Raw genomic sequence first — 21,666 nt, forward strand, 5'->3', positions numbered from 1 at the left:
CCGCCATTAGATTAGGGTTCTGGTCAAGAGAGAGATTAGTAGAGGAGACTTGTCGCCCTGAAATCTTGGGGTTCGTTTGGTTCGCGGTCGGAATCGGAATCGGAATGGTCTATTCCCCCTACCTGTTTGGTTCAGACAGGAATTGGATGCAGATTCCGATTGATGCTGCTTGGTTCATGAAGCGGCTGGAATCGGAATCAACCATGATTTCCAATTTTGCCCCTACTAAAAATAGAAAATGCATGAAAATACCAAAAAATGCAGAAATTTTGCAGGAAAATACAGAAATTATAATACTTTTATAAAAAAATTAAAAAAATGCATGAAAATACTCAAAATTTGTAGAAATTACAAAAATAAATGTAAAAATTATGTATAAAAAATGTAGAAATTACAACAATTTCTATTATCTCTGTTTTTTCTTATCTTTTAAAAGTGGGTGAAACGAGCAGAACAGAGGCCCACTTTATTATCATCTCTGTATTTTCTAATCTTTTAAAAGTGGGTGAAACGAGTAGAACAGAGGCCCACTTTGTGGGGAAGCTCGGGATGCATGTATAAGACCAGACAGGGATTTGGGTGGGGAAATCTCACTAAAAAAGAAGAAAGGGCAGGTGGATACTGAAGTAATGAAGAGACGCTATCACGTACGAACAAAAAACCCAGAAGAATAGAGTAGCCTTCTTGGAAGAGCATAGAGTAGTCTTCTTAGAAGAGTGAGCTTTTCTTCGTACACACATTGACACATAAAGCACACTCATCGTACACAGCTTCTCTCTCTGGTATACGTTTCTTCTAATACCTGTGCTGCATTGCATCTGTTTGAGATGGGAAGGGAGACGACACAAACAGCAAGAAAAGCTCGAGCAGATGAGTTGCAGTTGCAGAGGGAGCAGATTAGAAGTAGAATCAAAAGTTCGAGCAAACAACACAGACAACCAGAAGAGTGGTAGCTGATTTGGAGGAAGGAGGAAGAGGAGGCGGTGGCAACGACAAGGAATAGTATGGAGGTTGAAGGGATTCTTCCTTTTCCCGTAACAACTCAATCATAAGTTGGATTTGAGGGGTTTTTTGTCTAAAAAGAAATAAAAGAAACTAAATAGCGGAATGGGAATCGCATTCTGGAGGAGGGGGTTGGGAATGGTGGGGGAATGACATTCCGCCTATTCATTCCCATTCTGGTCGACCAAACGTTGGGAAACGGAATGACCTATTCCGATTCCGATTCCGATTCCAGGGTCCTATTCCCTCGAACCAAACAGACCCTCAAATATGTAGAGGAGAAGACTTGTCGCCCTCAGATCTGAAAGTTGTAAAGGAGGGGACTTGTCACTCTCAGATTTCAGAGTTGTAGAGGAGGAGACTTGCCGCTTGTAAAGGAAGAGAAATTTGTTGAAATTTCTTTCCAAGATATAAACAAATGATGAAAAACTAGAATCCTTAATTGATGGATATCCGTTGGACTCCCATAACCCAACCTGGCTTCCCCATTTAAAATTTTGTTATTGGGTTGATCCACTCGCTAAGACCCAGTATTAAATGTTACGACCCAACCCGCTAATAAATGGGTGGGTTGGGCGGGTTGAGCGGGTTGGGTTAAAAATTGCCGCCCCTGTATTCGTTACTTTGCTGTGCCGAGAGAAATGATAGTGTGAAACGTAAACCATGGACAATTGTTCCTACAGAAGGCATTCTGGAATCTCGAGACAATGCTCATTTAATATCAGTGCTGTTACATTAGATTGCAGGTTATTTTGCGAAAGAAAAGTTGATTCCTTGAAATACATTTCTATGTTGTACATGGTCCAGAGTCTTATTATGACGTGTGTAGCTTTTCTTCTGGCAACTTTATTCTAGACTATTTTCCGGTTTCTTTCTTTTATGCAGCGTGAACAATTTAAGAAGCAGATAGAGAAACTAAAGAATCAGAAGGAAAAGCTTGAATCCTTGTGCCGGTCATTACAGGCAGAAAGGAAACAAACTTCAGTTGGGAGCAACAATTCCGATATTCCAACTTGAGTAAATGGAGTTTCTCCAGTTAATGATCCTGAATGATTCATCGAACTTTCTTCACTTGTCTACAAGAAATATTGCTACACTGGTTTCCTGGAAAAGGGTACTGCAAGCTAACTTATATTGAGATAATGATATGCATATATCTTTTTTCTGCCATTTTCTTTATCTGGATATAAGCATATATTGTTTTAGTTTACCAATATTAATTAACTACTTGATATATTGTTTAATAGGAAGAAAATTATTTTAAAATTGATTAAGATGAAGAACCTAATTTAGCTTGGGTTTATTATTATCTCAAATGGGCAAATAATCTGTAGAACATCACAATATAATCGGTTGAAGATTTGGCAACTTGACAAGAGAAATTCTGAACTGCTTGCCCTACCAGGAGAAAAATAAATGGCAATATTCAGACGGTGTACTAAGGTGCTTTCTTCCCTAATTGCTTGCAACCAAGCTTAATATTCGCATTTTAGTTTATTTAACGATGTAAGAGACAGATGGTTATAATTTATAAAACTTGTCTTGGAGGTGCTTCCCACTAAGAACGTCGTTAGCACTGATTTTATGAGAGCTTACGAAAGATATGATGACCTCGATCTGTGGCTCCACAAATGCTTCACTGGCTGCTCTTCATACTTAAGAACTAGGATTTCACTGTTTGGGAGCATTTTCCAAATTTTGCTGCGTAATGGGAGTTATCTGCCCTTGATTTTCTTTACATTGAGGGGGAGAATGACGACGGACTTTAAACCATTTTGTAAAGAGAATTGAGGGTCCAATTTCCAAATGTTCAATGCTTCGTAGTATGTCAAATTACTCAGTAGCAGGAACTAATGATTCCCTAATTTTTTTTGGTAATACTCGTATTCATTAAAAAATGTAACCAAATTACATGCAAGATAAAAGGGTTTAGGTAAATCTGTGAAAACTACAGGGTATTTTTGAATCGGATTGAATTTGAATTGAATTCGAATTGGATCAAACAAACATGAAAATTACAGATAGTTTTACGTAAATCTGTCAAACTATAGGGGGTGTGCTAGTAATTTAAGCCTTTGTTGGTTTTAGTATTTTGAAAAACAAACAAAGAACGTTATTTTATTGTGAATGAGAATGTATATCAAAGGAAAACCTAACATTAAAAATGTTACTCGTACATTTTTACCTATAAATGGAAATGACAAAGGATGATATAACATATGAAGTCAAAGAATGGACCAAAAGCCCAAACAAGTGAAGGAAGAGATGGTTGGTGATAGGGGTGAGCATTCGATTTGTTCCAAGTTCAAAGTATTGATACGTATTAATATCGGCCGTATTGTATCGGTACTTAGAAATGGCTGAAATACCTTTTTTTTTTGTTTTTTTTTTCAAATTTTGTTTTTTGGGAATCTTAAAACATGTTTTTTATTATTAAAAAAGTTTGGGGTCCAAAACATCTGGAAACAGACATTTTGGACCAAGATTCAAAATATCGATACGCCTGATACGCCGGTAGAGGCGTATCGGGTGTTTCGATACTTGTTCTTTTACCTTTTTTGGTTCAAGGGACCCGGTTTAAGACCCCTCCATCCCTGAAGCGGTCAGACCCACGATACACCCACTGTAGGAGCGTATTGGAAGGGTCCCGTAACGATACTTTGAACCTTGTTTCGGACCGTATCTTTTTCAAAAGATACGATCGATACTTTAAACCATTGATTTGTTCGGTTAAAAACCGAACCACATAAATCTAACTTTTAAAAACCAATTAAAGTTTTTGAAAGCCGACCCGAAATCAAACAAATCAAACCAATTTCTTTTTTCGCTTATTTCGGTGGTTAAAACCCAAATCCATTGACTGTGGCACTTTACTAGTCAGAGAGAGAGAGAGAGAGAGAGAGAGTTCTCTGCCATTAAACTGATACCTCAGCTATAGTGTGCAAAAACTATAGCAACTTTTGTTTTGTAAGATTTGAGCTGGCTTAAGCTCCTTTCTGGAATACCACTCCTATTCGAGGAGGGAAAAAAAGAAACTAAGAAAGAAAACTTTTCATTGTTAAACTAGCTAGTGAATAGTTTTGAAGTGGGTGCCTATTTAATCACTTGATAGATGGGATCGAATACTTGATCTATCAAAGATAAAAGAAAAAAAACGATGGATGCAAGTACTTGAGTGATGTGGTTTAGACACCATACTTGAACCAAATTCAGAGATTTTGTTTTGCCGGTGCTGAATAAAGTAGGTCGCAGTCACAGTTGCAAGCTGGACTCTGGAGCAGTTGAATTGGCACTCGCCGCTGCCGCAAGGCTAACTGATGTCGCCGGTGGTAGGAATGTAGGATAAATGGATGACGGAGCTCAAAGGTGAAGGTTGCCGACTGCCCGACACTAGAGTTTTAGTTTTACGAAGGAAACTGGGAATCTGGGAATCTGGGAAGACGAAGGTTGAAGAAGGCGAACTTGAAGGCTGAAGTGAAGCAGGGGTTCTGCCGCCGTATTGGTTTTGGCCGCCTAAAGAACAAGGATCGAGTAAGTATTAGAGAGAGTCGAGTGTTTGTAATTTTACCTATTTACCTCTAGAAGTTTCGTTTAATCGGTTAACCGAACCACCAAGTGCCCTAACCGAAATTGAACACCGAATTCTTAGTTTCTTACAAACCAATATTTACACCTGAAACCGAACCGATTCTCCGAACTAACCGAACCAAAAACACCGAACCTAAAATTTCGGCTCAGTTATTCTATTTTAACCGAACTATACTCACCCCTAGTTGGAGAAAACTTAGAAAGCCAGTGTGGGAGCGACGGACTAAGAACTTCGATGGTCCCTTTCTCTGTGAAATGCTGAAATATGGATGGACATCACATGTCCATGACGCCTTCTCCAATGAAAAGATGACATGGCTTATTCGTCTTCTTTGGGCTGTAAACCAAAAGCCCAAACAAATGAAGAGATGAGTGGTAGAAAGCCAATATTGGACTATTGGGAAGGAGGCACCAAGCAAAGAAAATAGTGCCTTCACGTTCCAACTTCCGATGGTCCCTTACGGTGAGATGCTGAAGTTTGGATGGAGATCACATGCCCATGACGTCTCCTCCATGCAACCCCAGCTCGGTCCAACATCAACAGCTATGCCATGGCTGGACGGGCATGACCTTCACAGATTTCTATACTGTTAGCTTTGATTTTCAAGACTATGACACTTACTGAAAATCTTTCAAAGCTAGAGTCCCTAGACCCTACTAACTTGGAGATAGCAACTTTAGCCTACCGTCTCCACCGCAAGTGGTTTATAATTTATATCGAAGGTATTAGGATTTTTTCTTTACAAGCTTTTAAGGTAAGACTGTTGGGAGTTGAGTTATGAGGGGTTTGAGCAATGAGCAACACCCTGCTTATGATGACTGTTTGAACTTGTTGATCTATACCCTTTTCTTTTGTTGTTGCATTTGAGAGAGGGAGGATTTGTGAAAATGTACAACTTGATAATACAACGTAGGCAGATGAAATGAAAAGCGTTGTCGGTACTTGGTAATGACGGTAAAAGGACTTCAAATACTTACAACAAAGGCCCGGTACAGATGCAAATTGGGAAAGGATTGGCCATGCCAAGATCAATCCAAGCCCAGTCTGTAAAATTTCAGTGGCTTTAAATAGTTCTACTCTTTTTTTTTTTAGTTTTTCATGGATCTACACAAGGGGGGTAGCCTGTCCCCCAGGCCCCCAAACACAAAATCCCCAGTGGCAACGGGATTTGATCCCCATAAGTCTCCGATCTAACTAGCCAGAGCACTTACTGAGTCTCATCAGTTGGTATAGATTGGGTCCGGTTCAGCTTATCCAGGCAGAAATTGCAATCTAAATATTTGTTGAATTGTTCGCTTTTTCGGTAAGTTATTTATCTGGATATATGCATAAGTATTTTCTGGAAAATACTTATCTGGGTAAGTGTATTTACCCATATTCTTTTATTTTATAGGTAAATAATACAATGACCGTTTTAGCCACCTTAGATGGTGTTTGGTTCTATTGCTGTTTATCTTAAAAATGGCACCAGCTATCAAGATTTCCTCCAATGGAATTTGAAATGTTTATTATTTAATAAATAACAATGGAACTAAACAGCTCATTAGTTAAACTATTTATCAAATAAATAATTTTCTCGGATTGTGTGAAAGCTATTTATTGGGGGAAACAACTTTTTGATATTCTCCCCGACAAATGGGTGTTTTTTCACTATTCAGCTTATGTGGTCCCTAATGATGTCTAATGGCACATAGCTGTCAAAATTGCTAAAAAATATTTTTCAACCAATTCTCATCTTTCAAGAAAAATGTTATATAAAACATTTATTTAATAAATGGCAATGCAACGAAACAGCCCCTTATTAGGGGTTTCCATGCAAGGTGTCGTATGACTGTTGTAACTCAAACCAGTTTCCAAACAAGCAAAAGCTCATGGTTTTCAAAACCGGACCAGATCAGACGATTGGACCAGAAAAACCGGGAACTGGTTCTGTTTTACCCCAGAACTGTTTTTTCCCAAAACCGTTGATTTGGTCAGCAAACTGCTGACCCAGGTGGTCGAACCATTCAATGGTTTGGCAGTTTTTTTTTTAATTTTTAATTTTTTTTGTCAGAACGGGTCGTCCATTCGATTCAAACGGTGGGACCGTTCGGCCCAGGAACCGGACCCCTGACCAGTTCGTTGTCCAGACCAATTTTAAAAACCTTGCAAAAACTAGATTGTTAAACTCAAATGCCACTGATGTGGTGGCATTTATACTTAGAATGTTAAAGGAGATCACATCAGCGCCCTACAGGCGCTCCACATGCACATCTAAGTGTGTATTTAGAACATCTCGTGTACTTGTCATGAGGAGATATTCCCAATACATAGTTGGAATGTGCTGTGGCGTGCCGATGTGAACATATAAGCAGCATGGTGTCATAAAAACTTAGAAGTGTCTGTGCCTAGAGATGTGGTCGGTTTATCAAAAAGGTACTTACTCCTCAAATTGATGGTTCACCTTTCTGTGCATTCCATCCCCCTCACTGAAAAAGTGAAAATTCCTTATTGTTTTCTCCAGAATACATATCTGGAGAGAGCTTGAAGTTGAAGGGATACCCATCTCACAGCACATATCTGAAAGCTGTGTGGGGATACCCACCACAAATCACATAGCACATAGCTTGAAGGGATACCTACCAATGCCATTTTCAGCTTGAAGCACAAGCTTAGAGTTATGACAAATAACATGACATATGGAATTGATATTCTATCCAATAAAATCTCACGCGGACACTTCCGCCAGTTGGGTTTATAAATGGGTGAGGCCTCAATCCAGCATTCATGTCGACTGGTCCCTCCCCTAATGCTCTTGGGGATAATTTTCTCACGAGTTAGTGGTCTACATATTAGCATGGTTTTCAAAATCGGATCGGACTGGACAGTCAGACTGAAAAAATCAGGAACTGGTCCGTTTTACTCTAAAATCGTTATTTTTTCAAAAACCATTGATTTGGTTAATAAACCGTTGATCTGGGCGATTGAATCGTTCGAACTGTTCAACGGTTTGATCAATTTTTATTTTTTGTTAGAACAGGCCATTTGTTCGGTTCGAACAGTCAAATCATTTGACCCGGGAACCAAATCCCTGACCGATTCAGTTTTAAAAACCTTGCATATTAAAACTTCCGTAGGAACTGATGTAACGTACAGAAAATTAAAAGGGTTTAAACTTTAAAGAAAGGACCTGGAGTTCAAATTCTCAATAGTAGAAGAATGGGGGAATAAAATGCAAACAGTGGCGATCTCCTATTCAAGCATTGCATTGGTTTCATGGCCTTGTTATTGCAGGCCCGACTTCATAATAAAGAGAATAAAAAAGGGGCTGTTTGGACAGTCAATGGCGCTTTGCTCAACCATACATTTGTCATAGCCGTTGGGGCCTCACCTCACTCAACTCCTATTAGAGAGATTTTAGGCTTTGGCGCTTTGCTAATGGGACAAACTGTTAGTTGCTCAGCTTGCTTTTCTCCAGGTCCTTTTTTTTTTTTTAAGTTTTGGGTAAAGCTCTTATTCAGATTTGTTCTACGCCGTGAGTTTGATGTGGTTAGTTCATCATGGGCATGCTATTCGGTGTCTGTTATTAGGGGTGCAGGTCGGGCAGGCTAAGTTGGGTTGAGAATTGAGATTAGACCTGTTCATGGGCCTAGATTTGGGCTCGGTCTATTAACATTTTATACTACTTAGGTTTGGGCTTTGAGTTAAGCCCATTCAAAATTTAGCCAAAGTTAAATCCGAGCTTGGCCCATGAACAGGTCTAGTTTTGAGATTAATTTCAATCCACATCCAAGGTTGTGAACCCTCAACTCTAACCTTAGCCCAACTTAGGATAGTGATAAACTACATTTTTTTTAATCCTAGGGTAGTGATTGAGCATAACCCATTTTTTGACAAAGGGGGCATATACCTAATAATTTTAAAAGACAAAAAAAACACCCCCATGTGTTAGATTTTATTACTATAATCAGGGTCTAATTTGTCCATTCTTTTCACAGAGGGTATGCCCGGTTATGAATGGGGATATGTTCAAAAATTCAAAATCACTCACCAGTCACTAAAAAAACATAAACTATTAATTCTCCTTCACTCATCTATGTATGTTTGTCAGTATCCATTTTATATTAGACAAATGGTACGCATGTCTTTCAATGTGAAATGTACAACCAATGGACCCTTCAGGCCTTGACCATCCAATAAACATAACACATTATCTTCAACACTGCTGCCCTTGTAATTCTGGCCATACAAAAATGATATTTGTCTTACAAAGAGATAATAATTAATCTTAGACTTAAATTGCATTCACAATTTCGATTTAAGTAAAATTGCCAACTGTTATCATGGTAGCCCCTAGTACCAGTCAAAGGGTTTGTAGCATCAAGATCATCCAATGTGTACTGGAAGGCACATGTGTTGCAGGTTGCAGCATGATCGATGGAATTGCTGTATCAAATGTTACTACACCAATAATTCATGGCTGTCCAGTTGGTGGGCCATCAAAGTGATGGTCATCATATAAATCCAACCATTCCAAGCATACGTAAGTGATCCTTTTATATTCTTATTTTGATCATACTTAATCCGTGTATTAGCTGCCCAGGTTTTATTGGTTATGCTTGTTACTGTTCGCATGCATTTATGGCTTTTGTACTACAGTTCGTTTCAGGGCTGCTTCAACCAGTTCAAAACTTGATGAACGCCTGGCTCCATCATGGGCTGAGCTGGGAAGCATGTACTCCTTGAATTACACATTATATATTTTGCATGCAATTGAATAAAAGTTTATGACACATTCAATCATCTAAATTGCCTTTATTACATGACTTTTAATATCAGTACTACATTTGTTAAGGCTTGTGAAGAATTCAATAGCCTTTAAGAGCTCGGTACAATTTTCATCTTGTAACTTTAAGGGATGGCAATTTTCCTTGTAAAATCGGGCCCCATCCTGTCTTGCCCCGTCTCGAATGGGGCGGGTTTTCCCCGATTTTAAATGGAAATGGAGCAAGGACGAAGAAAATATTTTTGCTCCATATTGAAAATAGGATTTGCGTTAAATCCCCATATTCGCCCTGAATCCCATGATAAATTAGTAAAACATCCCTATATTTCTTCTAAGTTTCCTCAAAATTCCTAAAACCCTTGGATTTCAGAATTCCATTTTTATAATTTCCCTAAATTGCCATAATTCAATTATTAAAATATTTTCAAATTCCTATAATTCTATTTCTAAAATATCTCCAAATTAGATGTACTCTTTTTAGGTGGTTGCCTTAAGGTGGAGAAAATTCAGGAATTCTCCATCCATGATGGGAAGTGAATGCCCTGACCGTGCCCTACCCTAAATCCACCCCATTGCCATTCCTAATTAAGATTCTATTGGAATAATTTCCAGACAGACAATATTCACCATTTTTTTTCTTTTCATGGTTCCTTAATGTTAGTTCCCACAAAGTTTTCAACTTCTAATCTTATAAGGTAAAAAATTAAACTTATTAAATTACAAAAAATGTTAATTAAATTGAATGGTTTCTTAACACTCAGAGCTTGTTTGATCAAGTAGTCTAGTATTTGATCCTCGTTGCCATATTATAATTAATTAAACTTCAGGAGAAGTTATGAAATGGGCCTGTGCTTGTCCATGCTTCAATCCAATCCAATAGATAGGCTTTTCGCGTGAGAGAATAAAAATCTATTCAGCAACCTTATATAATAGCATATATAAGCTTTTGGGTTGAATGGGTACTTGACAAAAAGAAAGAACAAGGAAATGGGTTTCATTAAAATAAGGTTCGTTAAAAAGCTTAATAATGAAAAAAAAGGCCATGGATTTCATTGAAGTAGTCATTTTGAAATGCTAGGGAGAGGGTGAGGGGCTTTAAATTTGATGAAAGAGAGAGAGGAGAGAGGGTAGGTAGAGCTAATGAGATGCCCATCGAGCACCAATAATACACACATGGGGCTGTCCGGATCGAAAACAAAATACTTAGCTTTGGCACTGTGTGGTTCCAGTCCATAAATGCTCAACTCGTCCACATCGCCACCTTGCAACTACTTGCTGTGCCGATGGCGATGCTTTCAATTACCAAAAGCTGAAAATTAAACAGCTTTTGCCGCCGTGCTTCTTCCGTGATTCATGAATAATATTCATATTTCATAAAGCCGGCCTGCTGCGTGCTTTCTCCTCGATCGTCTCCAGACAACAAGACAAGAGCCAAGGATATGATGGAGCTCAAGACTAGTGCTGCTTTCATCACTCTACTCCTTCTCTCCATCCTTCTGGCCCGGTCAAACTTATCAGAAGGTAATTAGCATTTAGCACCCATACCGAGATCGAGATCGAGATCGAGATCATCGTGACTGCTTAATTGATCTTCCTGCTTTGGGTTTTCGCTTCCTAGCTCATATCTGTTTATGCATTGGCTTCTTCTCTACAGGAGGATCAGATGCCACGGTCACGGGTTTAGATAGGGAAGTGTACGAGATTGACTACAGAGGTCCAGAGACCCACTCCTACAACCCTCCTCCAAAGCGATCAGGTGGCCGCCCTTTCATTCATCATGGAAGTACGAATATGCATCATCCCAGTTACAAGCTTCCAAGGGCTCACACTGTAAAAGACGTAAGATCTCAGTAGTGTTGATTTTGGATGTATAATTTCAGTGATATTGACTACTGTTGTTTATTCTTTCCAACTTTCCCTCATTCTTTCTCTCTCTCTCACACACACACTCACTCACTTTTTCAGGAAAGGAGTACTGTTCATATTCCTGGAGATAGAGCATAAGAAGGTTGGAGTTGGAAATTAACGAGCAGTGTATTTTGATGAATAATATGTTGGGAAATACTGTGGTTACATCATATCTATCTCTTTCGAATAGAAAGAGATATAGAGGAAGTTGTTCTGTAAATGAGAATCGTGAATGTGTTCGATCGTTCTAGTTTAGTTTATGAACAGTTAGTTACGTCCTTTTAACTATTGAATGAGTTCCTCATTAAGGTAGAAACTGCAGGAGGATCTGTCTGTTGATTTAGGGATGTAGCTAGCTAGCTTTGTGATTCAGTCCCAAATGAATTGTATTATAATAGTTTAATTTGCCAAATCGATAATTGGCCCTACTTTGAGATAGACCAGGCCAAAACTGGTCCAGTTTGATGATCCTAACCATCCCATCAAATCAATTGGATCCTTCCGGACTGTGTCATGCTTTGGCCAGTGGTGAAGAGCAAGCAAGCTTGTTGACTGGGAACCGATATTGCACCATAATAATATTCCCAGAGTTTTCACAGAGAAGAGTAGTCAAGAATCCAGATTAGGGCTGTGTAGTCAATAACAACACCCCACATCAGCATAAAGTATATATACCCCACAACCACTCAGTCTCTGACTTGGCATGTATGACTGCTGACGTGGGGTGTTATTATTGGTTACAAAGCTCCTAAGATCAGCTAATCGATCCGTACTCTTCTCTGGGGAAGGCTCTGTTTAGAGGTTAGATTCACTTTGTGATTCCTTTAATACTCTCTGATTGCATATATATAGGTGCCCATTTTAGCTCTGTTTTGGTTTGCGCAAAGTGAAGGCAATGGAGGTATCTAATATTAAACTGAAGCAGTGGACAATGTATGTGTATCCTTCTCCTTTGCATGTGAAATACACATGGTAAACATACAATGTGGTCGGGGCCAACCATTCTGTGGGACTCACAACTTCTTCTATCAAACCTATCAAAGGACTAATCACCATCTAACAATACCCTCCGTGGCTTCCAACAAAATAAAAAATTCACCGGCAAATCACTACAATGAAGAAATGATGAAAAAAAAACAAGAATGAATAGAAGAATATCTAATGTGGTTCGGCTAAATCAAGGTTTTAAAAACTAACCCGGAACTGGAATCATTCTGGCTACCGGTTTCTGGGTTGATGGTTCGACTGTCCTGTTTGAATAGACGGTCTGTTCTAATTTAAAATTAAAAAAAAATAAAAAAATAGTCAAAATCATTAAACAAGTCAAATGAATTGATGATTCGACCGTTCGGATCTGTAAATCACTGACCAAATTAATGATTTTTGACCAAAGACCGGACTAAGGGTGAAACGAAACCGATTGCCTTAACGATTCTCAGGCCAAACAGTCTGACCGTCTGGATCAACGGTGGTTTGAAAACACAGGGCCAAACATCCATCGGAGAGAGACCATGAAAGAGAATAGGTAGAAGCACTTAACTTTTGTTCCACGTATACATACTCTTTGACTCTGAAAGACTTTGGAATAAGTCGACCCATGAACCATTGGAAGCATGAACCATTGGCTTCCAGAACCAGTTACACGTTAATTAGTAAGACTTATGCAATAAGAAAAGAAAAAAAAAATCTCCAAGAACAAGCCATATACAGGCTTATGCTGTAATCTTTTAACATATAATGCTGAGACTTGCTTTGGCCTTACGTATGGCTGTTCATAAGAATGCCCAACCCGGACTGACTCAATCCGAGTCGGTCGGGTTTTCATTCGTACTGGTCGGTTTCGGGTTGGGCACATACAAAAACCGATATCTCGGGTCAGTTTCGGTTTTTTTATGTGAAAACCGAAACCGACCCGACCCGACTTGAACCGAATTAGTCGTTCTTCTACTAGTTTGGTAGTTCCTACTTCCTAGTTTGAATAGTTTCCTAATTCCTACTAGTCTTCTAGACTTTTACTAGAAATAGAAGGCCCATTAGACAATTACAATTAGAATTCAATTAATTAGGTGTCCTTTTTTAGTTTTTTACCTAGATTAGGCAATTACAATTAGAATTCAATTATAAGTGTCCTTTTTTAGTTTTTTACCTAGATTAGTCAATTACAATTAGAATTCCTACTAGAACTAGAAAGTCCATTAGGCAATTACAATTAGAATTCCTAATTTCCTACTAGTCTTCTAATTCCACTTTTGTCTTCTCTTAAAATCTTCTATTCTCTAACTTAACTTGATTGGTCCGCCCCCCTCAACTCAAGTCCTCAACTAATTCAGAGTTTATTCGGCTTTGTACAGGAGCAAAACCAAAACCGACCCAAACCGATCCAACCCGACTCAAACCGACCAGGTCGGTTTAGCCTATCATTGGGTCGGTTTCGGTTCCCACCTCTGGTAACCCGATTAGGTCGGGTCAGTTGGGAAAATCCCATAAAACCGACCCAACCCGACCCATAAACACCCCTAGCCTTACGTGAAGATGATATCCCAAAATTTTATTTGGTTAGTGTATGTCTTAGCATTGAGTGTAGAAGGAGTCCGGGTTTTCTACTCACCACATTCCCTTCCTATTATCTCAATGACATGGTGACATCTGTCCCATGTTTGTTTATGTTCTTTCCTTTGGCCGAAGGTTGAAACCTATGCAACAAATCCCATCCTTTTCTCTTAAATAAAAAAGAAGCACGTTTGACAAATTTTGTAGGCAGATCATCTTTTTTTTTCTTTCTGAAAATATATAATCTTTGGATGTCACGGTTACTTGGGGGTTTGTCTGAATTCACAACAAAGAAAAAAACACTTCCAGAGGCGGTGAAGCAGAAGCAAATCACAACTACTTTATTTGGCGATCATTGTGAAAGAATACTTCGGGGTTCAATCTGAATTGATTGCAAAGCAACAGAGGTAGTACTTTCAAGCAAACCAGAAAATGATCCCTGGCAATTGTGAAGAATCATTTTGACTAATCTATAATTGGTTTTACTTCTGTCCCCAACAAGCTTTAACCATTATACAAATGGGTCCTTTTGTTTTTTCAATTTTTTTATTTTTTTATTTTTTGGTATTTGGGTTCTTAACGTCCTATTAATATGAACCAATGATTATGATTTACCGAGCGTGTGCGAGAGAGGGAGAATAGTTTAATAGGATGGAGATTTCTATTATGAACTATGAACATGAACAAGAGAAAAAGGAATTGATGGGGAGAGGGAGAGGGAGGGGGAGATGTCTCATGTGGAAATTGTTGCACATAATAATGAGTTCACATGAAGATGGGACAACTGTCACTAAGTCATTGAATTAGTAGAAAGTGCAGCAAAATGGGGTTAGTAAGAAATCCGACTGGGTGTAGAAGATTAGAGGTATAAATCGGGTCATGCCACTCGTGGCCCGGTCCGGTATGGCATGGCAAAATGGCATGTGGGTCGTGCCAATCCCGATACGATGGTCCGGGTTGTATTGAGCTTGGGGTTTCAGGTCCACGAGCCGGTATGGCACAACACAACTATGCGTGACGTGCTGCCCGTAGCCCACGTGTTGGCATGGCCCATGGGCCCGTAGTGGGCCGCACTCGGCCCACCCGATGAACTAGCTATTGGGGAGGCTAGTTTCAACCTTTTGGGAGTTTTTTACAGAAATACCCCCCAACAGGTATATGGGGGTATTTATGTATTTCGGTTTTGGGAGGAAGAAAGAATGACACTAATGCCCCAACAAATATATAACAGATAATTTGGGGGGGCATTTTGGGTAAAGTGATAAATAACTTTACAATGATCAAAATACCCTCCCAACAACTAAAAATGACTAGTTTTTAGGGTATTTTGGGCAATTGAATTATTTTCATCAAATCCTATAAATAGCCCTATCCTCCACCATTCTCTAGTTCTCATACTCTTTCAACTCTCAATCTCTCAATCTCTTATATGTTATATTCTTTGATTCTCCAATTCTTAACTATATTGAAGTTTCAACAAGAAAAAGGCTTGTTCAACAACTTAAGTATCTCAAGTTAGTAATTTAGGAGGCTTGGACTCTTGGAATTGAAAGGATTCAGTCATTGAAATCAAGTTGGGATTCCGAAATGGCAATCCAGGTAAGTGCAATTAAATTAATTTTTATTTTTTTAGAATTTAAAAAATGTCAGCTCCTCCCGAAACCAATTCCCCAACATGTTCAATGTCGATGATATTCAATTGCAGTATGGTAATGTTAGCATTGATATGGATGCTATTGATATTGACAGAACTTCCACCCCTAGTACTGATACTAGGAGAAAGAAAAAGAAAGCCACTAAGTTGATTAGTCTAGTTTAGGAAATATTTAAAATATAGGAGGTTCAGGGGAAGGAAAAAGAGTTATTTGCCAAAAATTTAGGAAATACTTTAGCTATTGTAGCAAGGGTGGTACTCGCTATTTGGGCAAACATTTTCTCATCCATGAGACAGAATAAGAAGAAGAAGAAGAAGGGAGAGAAACAACACAAACACAAATTGGGCAAGAGGATTTTTAGGATTTTGGCACTTTTAAATATTCTTAAGAAAAAATGAGGCAAGAATTAGCAAAATACATTGTACATGTTGAACAACCATTTTTGTTAGTTGAAGATACTAAACTAGAAAAATGGTTATGTAATTCTGTAAATCCACAATTTAAAAAAGTTTATAGGAATACTATTAGATCATATGCTTTAAAAAATTTTTATTCATATAAACAAAATTTAATTTATATGTTATCAAATCTTAATTCTAAAGTTGCAATTACTTCCGATATTTAGACTTCTAAATTTAACATAAGTTATATTTGTGTCACCGATCATTTTATTGATGAAAATTAGCTTTTAAATAAAATAATTTTAAGTTTTACTAGGCATGAATGGCCACATAATGGCCAGCTTTTGCAGCAAGTATTTTAAATACTTTACATGCTTATAGAATTGACAATAAATTATTTTGTATTAGTTTTGATAAAGCTAATAAGAATGATTCGGCAATAAATATTTTAAAATCTCAATTAATCAAATGTGTATACCACATCTTAAAATTATGTATTCAGGATGCTTTAAATATTATTTCTACTCATATTTCTAAAATTAGAAATTGTATTATATATTACAAGTTCTGGAGCAAGAAAATAAGAATTTAATTATTTATGTCAAAATTATGGTTTGAAATATAAACATTTTATATTAAATGTTAAACATAGATGGAATTCTACCTGTGCTATGTTAGAAAGTTGTTTTTCTCACAAACAAATTCTTACTGATTTTTATAATGCAAAAATGACTACTGATATTCTATTTGAGGAAGACTAGGAAATGGCAATTTGTATAAGAGATTTTTTAAAATATTTTTATGATGCAACTAATGAATTATTGGGTATTTATTATCCAATTAGTTGTAATTTTAGCTTATCAATTAATGATGATTAGTGACTGTTTTACAAAATATAGAAAGAATCCACAATTTAAAAGTATTATTGAAATAATAAAAAATAAATTTAAAAATATTGGGAGAACATTTCTCCTCTTTATTGCTTAGCTACAATATTAGATCCTAGGATTAGGAAAGATGGTTTAGATATTTTACTTGAAACATATTGTGAAAATATGAATATTAAAATTGGAAATAAAAAATAAGAAATTAATACTTTATTATTTGAAATATATAGTTTATATGAATTTGAAATAACAGGGAATAATAAAAATTGGGTTTCTTGGAGATAAGGGCAACTTTTTGCCCTTAATATCAATAAAAAATAACATTTTTATATAATAACTAAAACAGGGTAGTTTTTTTTTGGAAAAATATCAAGAAAGGGCACTCTTGTTCATCTTTCTCTCCCCTGCCTCTGTATTCATGCGAATGGATCTCCTTTGCCTCCGGAAGTTTTCGGGATCGTCGATTGGGAGGACACGTGCTAGGGTCTCGGAGGCGGAGAGAGGGACGTTGGAACCACCTTGCCAGATGGTGTCAGGGACCTTGAGGTGGACGATGGCATTGAGGGACATTGGGACGCTGATCATGTTGGCGAGCTCCAGTATGGCCAGCCTAGCGTTGTTTCGGGTCTCTGTTGTCTCGTCCACCATGGCCGTAGAGCTCTGCCTCTGAGTTCTCACTTCTCAGAGAGACTGTCCATTGTTGTTGTTGGTTTTTGATAAGGAAGCGAGGGAGCAATACTATGTAACTACACCGATTGGTTATTTGTTTCAACCCATCGGAGCAACTGGAGCCATTATAGTTATAGAAATAAGTTTTAGAGAAAGAGAGATAGTTTTGGTTTGAGGTTGGCTGGGATCTTGAGGTTGTTGACGTCACTTTGCCTAAAGAAGCAAGAAGACATTCCATTGTGCCTCCTATGATTTTATCGGTTTCTCCTGAGGACTCTGGTCATAGTTGTCGCTGGCGACCTTAACTTACCATAAGTACAGAGGCAGAGGAGGAAGACGTGTAACAATGCCCTTTCTTGATATCTTTCCTAAAAAGCTATCCTATTTTAGTTATTATATAAAAATAATATTTTTATTGATATTAAGGGCAAAAAGTTTCCCTTATCTGCTAGAAACCCTTTTTCTACAAATTGTACAATTACATCTTCCACTTTTGAACTTGAGTCCAGTAGTGGAAGAGAAAAACCTTTTTATTTAATAAGTAAGAGGCAGAAATCCACTACCTCAACAACATGTTTATTTAGAAGAAAATGTTTCTACTTTAGGTGATTCTTCCCTCACTTAAGAGGAAACAAATAATTTTGATATTTTAGCCTGGTGGAATGAATATGCAAAAAATTATCCAGTTCTCGCCACCATGACACATGATCTACTAATCCCCTCCAGTGTCTATATTTCCATCAAAATCTTGTTTTAGTGCAAGTAATAGGGTGTTGGACGACAAGAGAAGTTGTATGAATGAGAAAAGTTTAAAGATGCGCATCTGCTTTAAAGATTGGTTGGATGTTGAAGATAGATTATAAGACAAATGAGGGCATGACACTACACTTGATGTTTCACCTGAAGAAGATGATCAAAGTCAAGAACAATAGGAGAAAATGATAAAGTCAATATTTTGTATATTCAATAGTTGTATAGCATTTTTTTTCAAATTATTGTAAATTTTGTTTTAATTATTTGATATTTTTAATAACGTAATTTTTTATTTTCAATTGTAACTATATTGTATTTTTATATTTTATTAATTTATTTCATTTTTTAATTTTCATATTTCATTAATCCAACCATTGTATGTTTTGTATCATTCAAATTTATATGAAATAAAATTCCTAATTTTCTTCTAATTTGTTATTCACTTCGAGTCTTTGTCTCTTTGACTTCTTATTTGGTTAAGTATTTTTTTTTTCATTTTTTGTTAGATTTCTTCTTTTTTCAAATAGTTCTCAAAGTAAAGTTAAATATTTTAGTTTTAAGAAATAAAAATATAAAAAGTGTCAAAAAAAACAAAAAAAAGAACCAATCTGGCCCAATTCGGCCCAGGCTCACTGCATGGCCTACAGCCCATCTGGCCTAGGCCCGCACGGGCTTGGACCATGGGCCATGCTGGGCCGACCCCCCAAATTATCCTTGGGGAGGGCGGCATGGCCCAAGACGGCCTACACTTTGCACAGGTCATAGGTAAACCATATCATGCTGGCCTGGCACGGCCCATTTTACACCTCTAGATCCGGAGATTGTCTACAAATGCACATGCGCCACTCAACTAATTATCACAAAAACTTTCTTGTTAAACTACACAAAACTTGTACACCAATCTACTAAAATAAGTGATTCCAAGCAGATCAATTAAGGACAAGCCGAACCAATTGTGGACGAACTATTAATTTATTTTGGCCCAAAGTCTTTCTTTCATAAAAGAGTGTATATGAATGCTCGTAATTGTTTTTGTTCTCCTTCATGCATGGTGGACCTCTCTCTCTTTATGTACGTAGGTGGTCTGGCCATTCTTGTGTTATTCTTTCTGATGTAACCGTTTCTGGTCACGTACCAATTTTTTGTGATGTATAAATTTTTTTGGCTAAGTACCTCGTTATTTGACCCGGGGGTGACATGCCTTGGTGATGAGATACTTGGTGGCGAACTCCCTGGTGGAGAACTACCTGGTGGTGAGCTCCTTGGTGGAGAGCTACTTGGTGATGAACTGCTTGGTGGCGAACTCCCTAGTGGAGAACTGCCTGGTGGCGAGCTCCTTGGTGGCGAACTGCTTGGGGGCGAGCTCTCTGGTGGTGAACTGCCTGGTGGCGAGCTCCCTGGTGGAGAGCTACTTGGTGGCAAACTCCCTGGTGGAGAGCTACTTGGTGGCAAACTCCCTGGGGGAGAACTGCCTGGTGGCGAACTGCCTGGGGGACAACTACCTGGTGGCGAACTGCCTGGGGGAGAACTGCCTGGTGGACTCGTCATTTGACCTGCTCCTAGGCGGCCTGCAACTCAGAGGATGGTGGAGCTCCCTGGTGCAGCGCAACCCGATTGCCCTCTACATGAGGTGATTTCCTCTCCTTTGTAGACGGCGGGAGCTAAGGGACCTGCAAGAACTGAATCAGAGGACCCAGGGGTATTTTCCCGGCAGGGACTCTCCGATGCCTAAGTTAGCATTCTGATTACAGAGAGCTTGGAGAGAAATGAGAGAGCTAGAGAGCAGGGGTTACCATCCTTTTTTCCCTTCCCTTGGCTTTGGGGGTCGGAGTCCTTATATAGTGGTGTCCTCGCGGGTTAGGTGGGTGAAAAGCCTTCAAACGGTAAGACTCGTCATATCCCGTCAGAACTGGGGTACGGTGGTGAACTCCTCGAGGTTGTCAGCCTGGCGCTTGTGTCAGGCAGCCAGGTCGGCGCCGGGGCCAAGTTGTCAGGTCAGCGCCTGTGTTAGTCGGCGGGTCGGTGTCTGGTCCAGGTTGTTAGGTCGGCGCCTGTGTCAGTCGGCGGGTCGGTGTCTGGGCCAGGTTGTCAGGCAGGAGTTCTTCATGCGATACGCCAAACTACTCTTCTGTACCGAGCTACCCTACAAGTGGCGAGCTGCCCGGGGGAGCTATGCCGAGCTCCTTGGGCTATGCCGAGCTGCTTGTGGCGAGCTTTGCCGAGCTGCTTGGCTCCTTAGTGGCGAGCTCCTTGGAGAGCTACTAGCTCCTTGGCGAGCTCTTCGGTGAGCTATCGAGCTCCTTGGTGAGCTACCGAGCTCGCGCGGTATGCCGTTATGGTTCATCGGTGGGCGTCTTATGGGATGCCAGGTCGGTCATGTCAGATCATGTGTCGGGCTCATCTAGGTCGGCCAGGTCGCGTAGGCCGCTTGCAGGCAGCGCGCCAGGCCGGCCAGGTCGGTGCCCCGGCGGGACACCGACTTGGTAAGTTGTTGCCTGGGTGTCGCCTAGTTGTCACGAGGTGCCACGTGTCGTAATTTTACTGGAGGGCCAAATTTGCCCTCATCATTTTTCCCCCACTCCCGAGCTAAGAGTAACTCAGCGAAGGGAGTAGATTTCTTTTGGCCCATAAGTCGACGAGCTAGTAAGTGCTGATCCAATTCCTTAGGCTTTGGGAGCTGCCTGTATGTGGCGAGCTGCCAGTAAGGCGAGGGGGTCTCCGCCGGTTCTGTAGTGTAGCCCTTAGGCTCTGGGGCAACTTATAGTTCACTTTTGCTGATTTTGCTCCTGCTGAGGAAGCGACTGGATATTTAGCAAGAGTGTGGCCCGTAGGCTTTGGGAGTGACTTGTAGTCTACTCTTCTTTGACTTTTGCCCGTGTCGGAGAAGCGACCGAGTCTTAAGCAGTAATGTGGCCCGTAGGCTTTGAGAGTGACTCGTAGTCTACTCTTTTTTGACTTTGCCCGTGCCGGAGAGGCGACCGGGTCTTAAGTAGTAATGTGGCCCGTAGGCTTTGGGAGTGACTCGTAGTCTACTCTTTTTTGACTTTGCCCGTGCCAGAGAGGCGACCGGGTCTTAAGCAGTAATGTGGCCCGTAGGCTTTGGGAGTGACTCGTAGTCTACTCTTTTTTGACTTTGCCCGTGCCGGAGAGGCGACCGGGTCTTAAGCAGTAATGTGGCCGTAGGCTTTGCCTGTGAGGTGCCGAGCTATGATTGTGCTACATCAACTTCGTAATGCCGGTCACCCACTCTTACAAGAAGCTACTAGGAGCTCGACCTTCGGGGGCAATACTACTAACTTTAGGTCGCCAGCTCACACGGGAGCCTTGGAAGGCTCGACCGGTAAGGGCGCCTATGTAGTTTGTTGGCCGCCAACTCCCGCGGAAGCCACGAAGAGCTCATCTTTGTAGGGGGGACCTTGCGGAGAGGACTGATGAGGCATTATCTGAATTGAAAGTAAGGTTGGTAGAGCTACTTAATCTATTAGCT

The 21,666-nt window shown here is 39.6% G+C and overlaps 2 protein-coding genes across 7 annotated transcripts in view; both read left to right on the forward strand.

The window, feature by feature from the left end:
- Nucleotides 1–2,276, forward strand: part of LOC104594795 (alpha-taxilin-like protein) — a 44,928-nt gene extending 42,652 nt beyond the window's left edge. For 5 of the 6 annotated variants that reach the window (XM_010255269.3, XM_010255267.3, XM_010255268.3 and 2 more), the window contains exon 12: nucleotides 1,888–2,276. In XM_010255269.3, the coding sequence (XP_010253571.1) occupies nucleotides 1,888–2,019 (132 nt within the window). In that variant the 3' untranslated portion in view covers nucleotides 2,020–2,276. The remainder of the gene's footprint in view (nucleotides 1–1,887) is intronic. The other variant, XM_088897354.1, reaches the window with a different exon arrangement.
- Nucleotides 2,277–10,537: 8,261 nt separating this feature from the next.
- LOC104594796 (uncharacterized) lies at nucleotides 10,538–11,580 on the forward strand. The gene is made up of 3 exons (XM_010255272.3): nucleotides 10,538–10,877; nucleotides 11,011–11,195; nucleotides 11,322–11,580. Exons 1-3 carry the CDS (start codon nucleotides 10,796–10,798, stop codon nucleotides 11,358–11,360), a joined length of 306 nt encoding a protein of 101 aa, XP_010253574.1. The 5' UTR covers nucleotides 10,538–10,795; the 3' UTR covers nucleotides 11,361–11,580.
- Nucleotides 11,581–21,666: the final 10,086 nt, after the last annotated feature.

This window comes from Nelumbo nucifera, chromosome 2, assembly GCF_055504915.1.
Source record: "Nelumbo nucifera cultivar China Antique chromosome 2, China Antique-T2T, whole genome shotgun sequence".
Taxonomy (NCBI): Eukaryota; Viridiplantae; Streptophyta; class Magnoliopsida; order Proteales; family Nelumbonaceae; genus Nelumbo; species Nelumbo nucifera.

What these genes read in the sequence shown, in the direction of transcription:
- LOC104594796 (XM_010255272.3), top strand. Translation starts at nt 10,796, where the DNA reads ATGATGGAGCTCAAGACTAGTGCTGCTTTCATCACTCTACTCCTTCTC. An exon ending in CCGGTCAAACTTATCAGAAG is followed by an intron (nt 10,878 to 11,010) that starts GTAATTAGCATT and finishes TCTTCTCTACAG; the next exon opens with GAGGATCAGATGCCACGGTC. An exon ending in GGGCTCACACTGTAAAAGAC is followed by an intron (nt 11,196 to 11,321) that starts GTAAGATCTCAG and finishes TCACTTTTTCAG; the next exon opens with GAAAGGAGTACTGTTCATAT.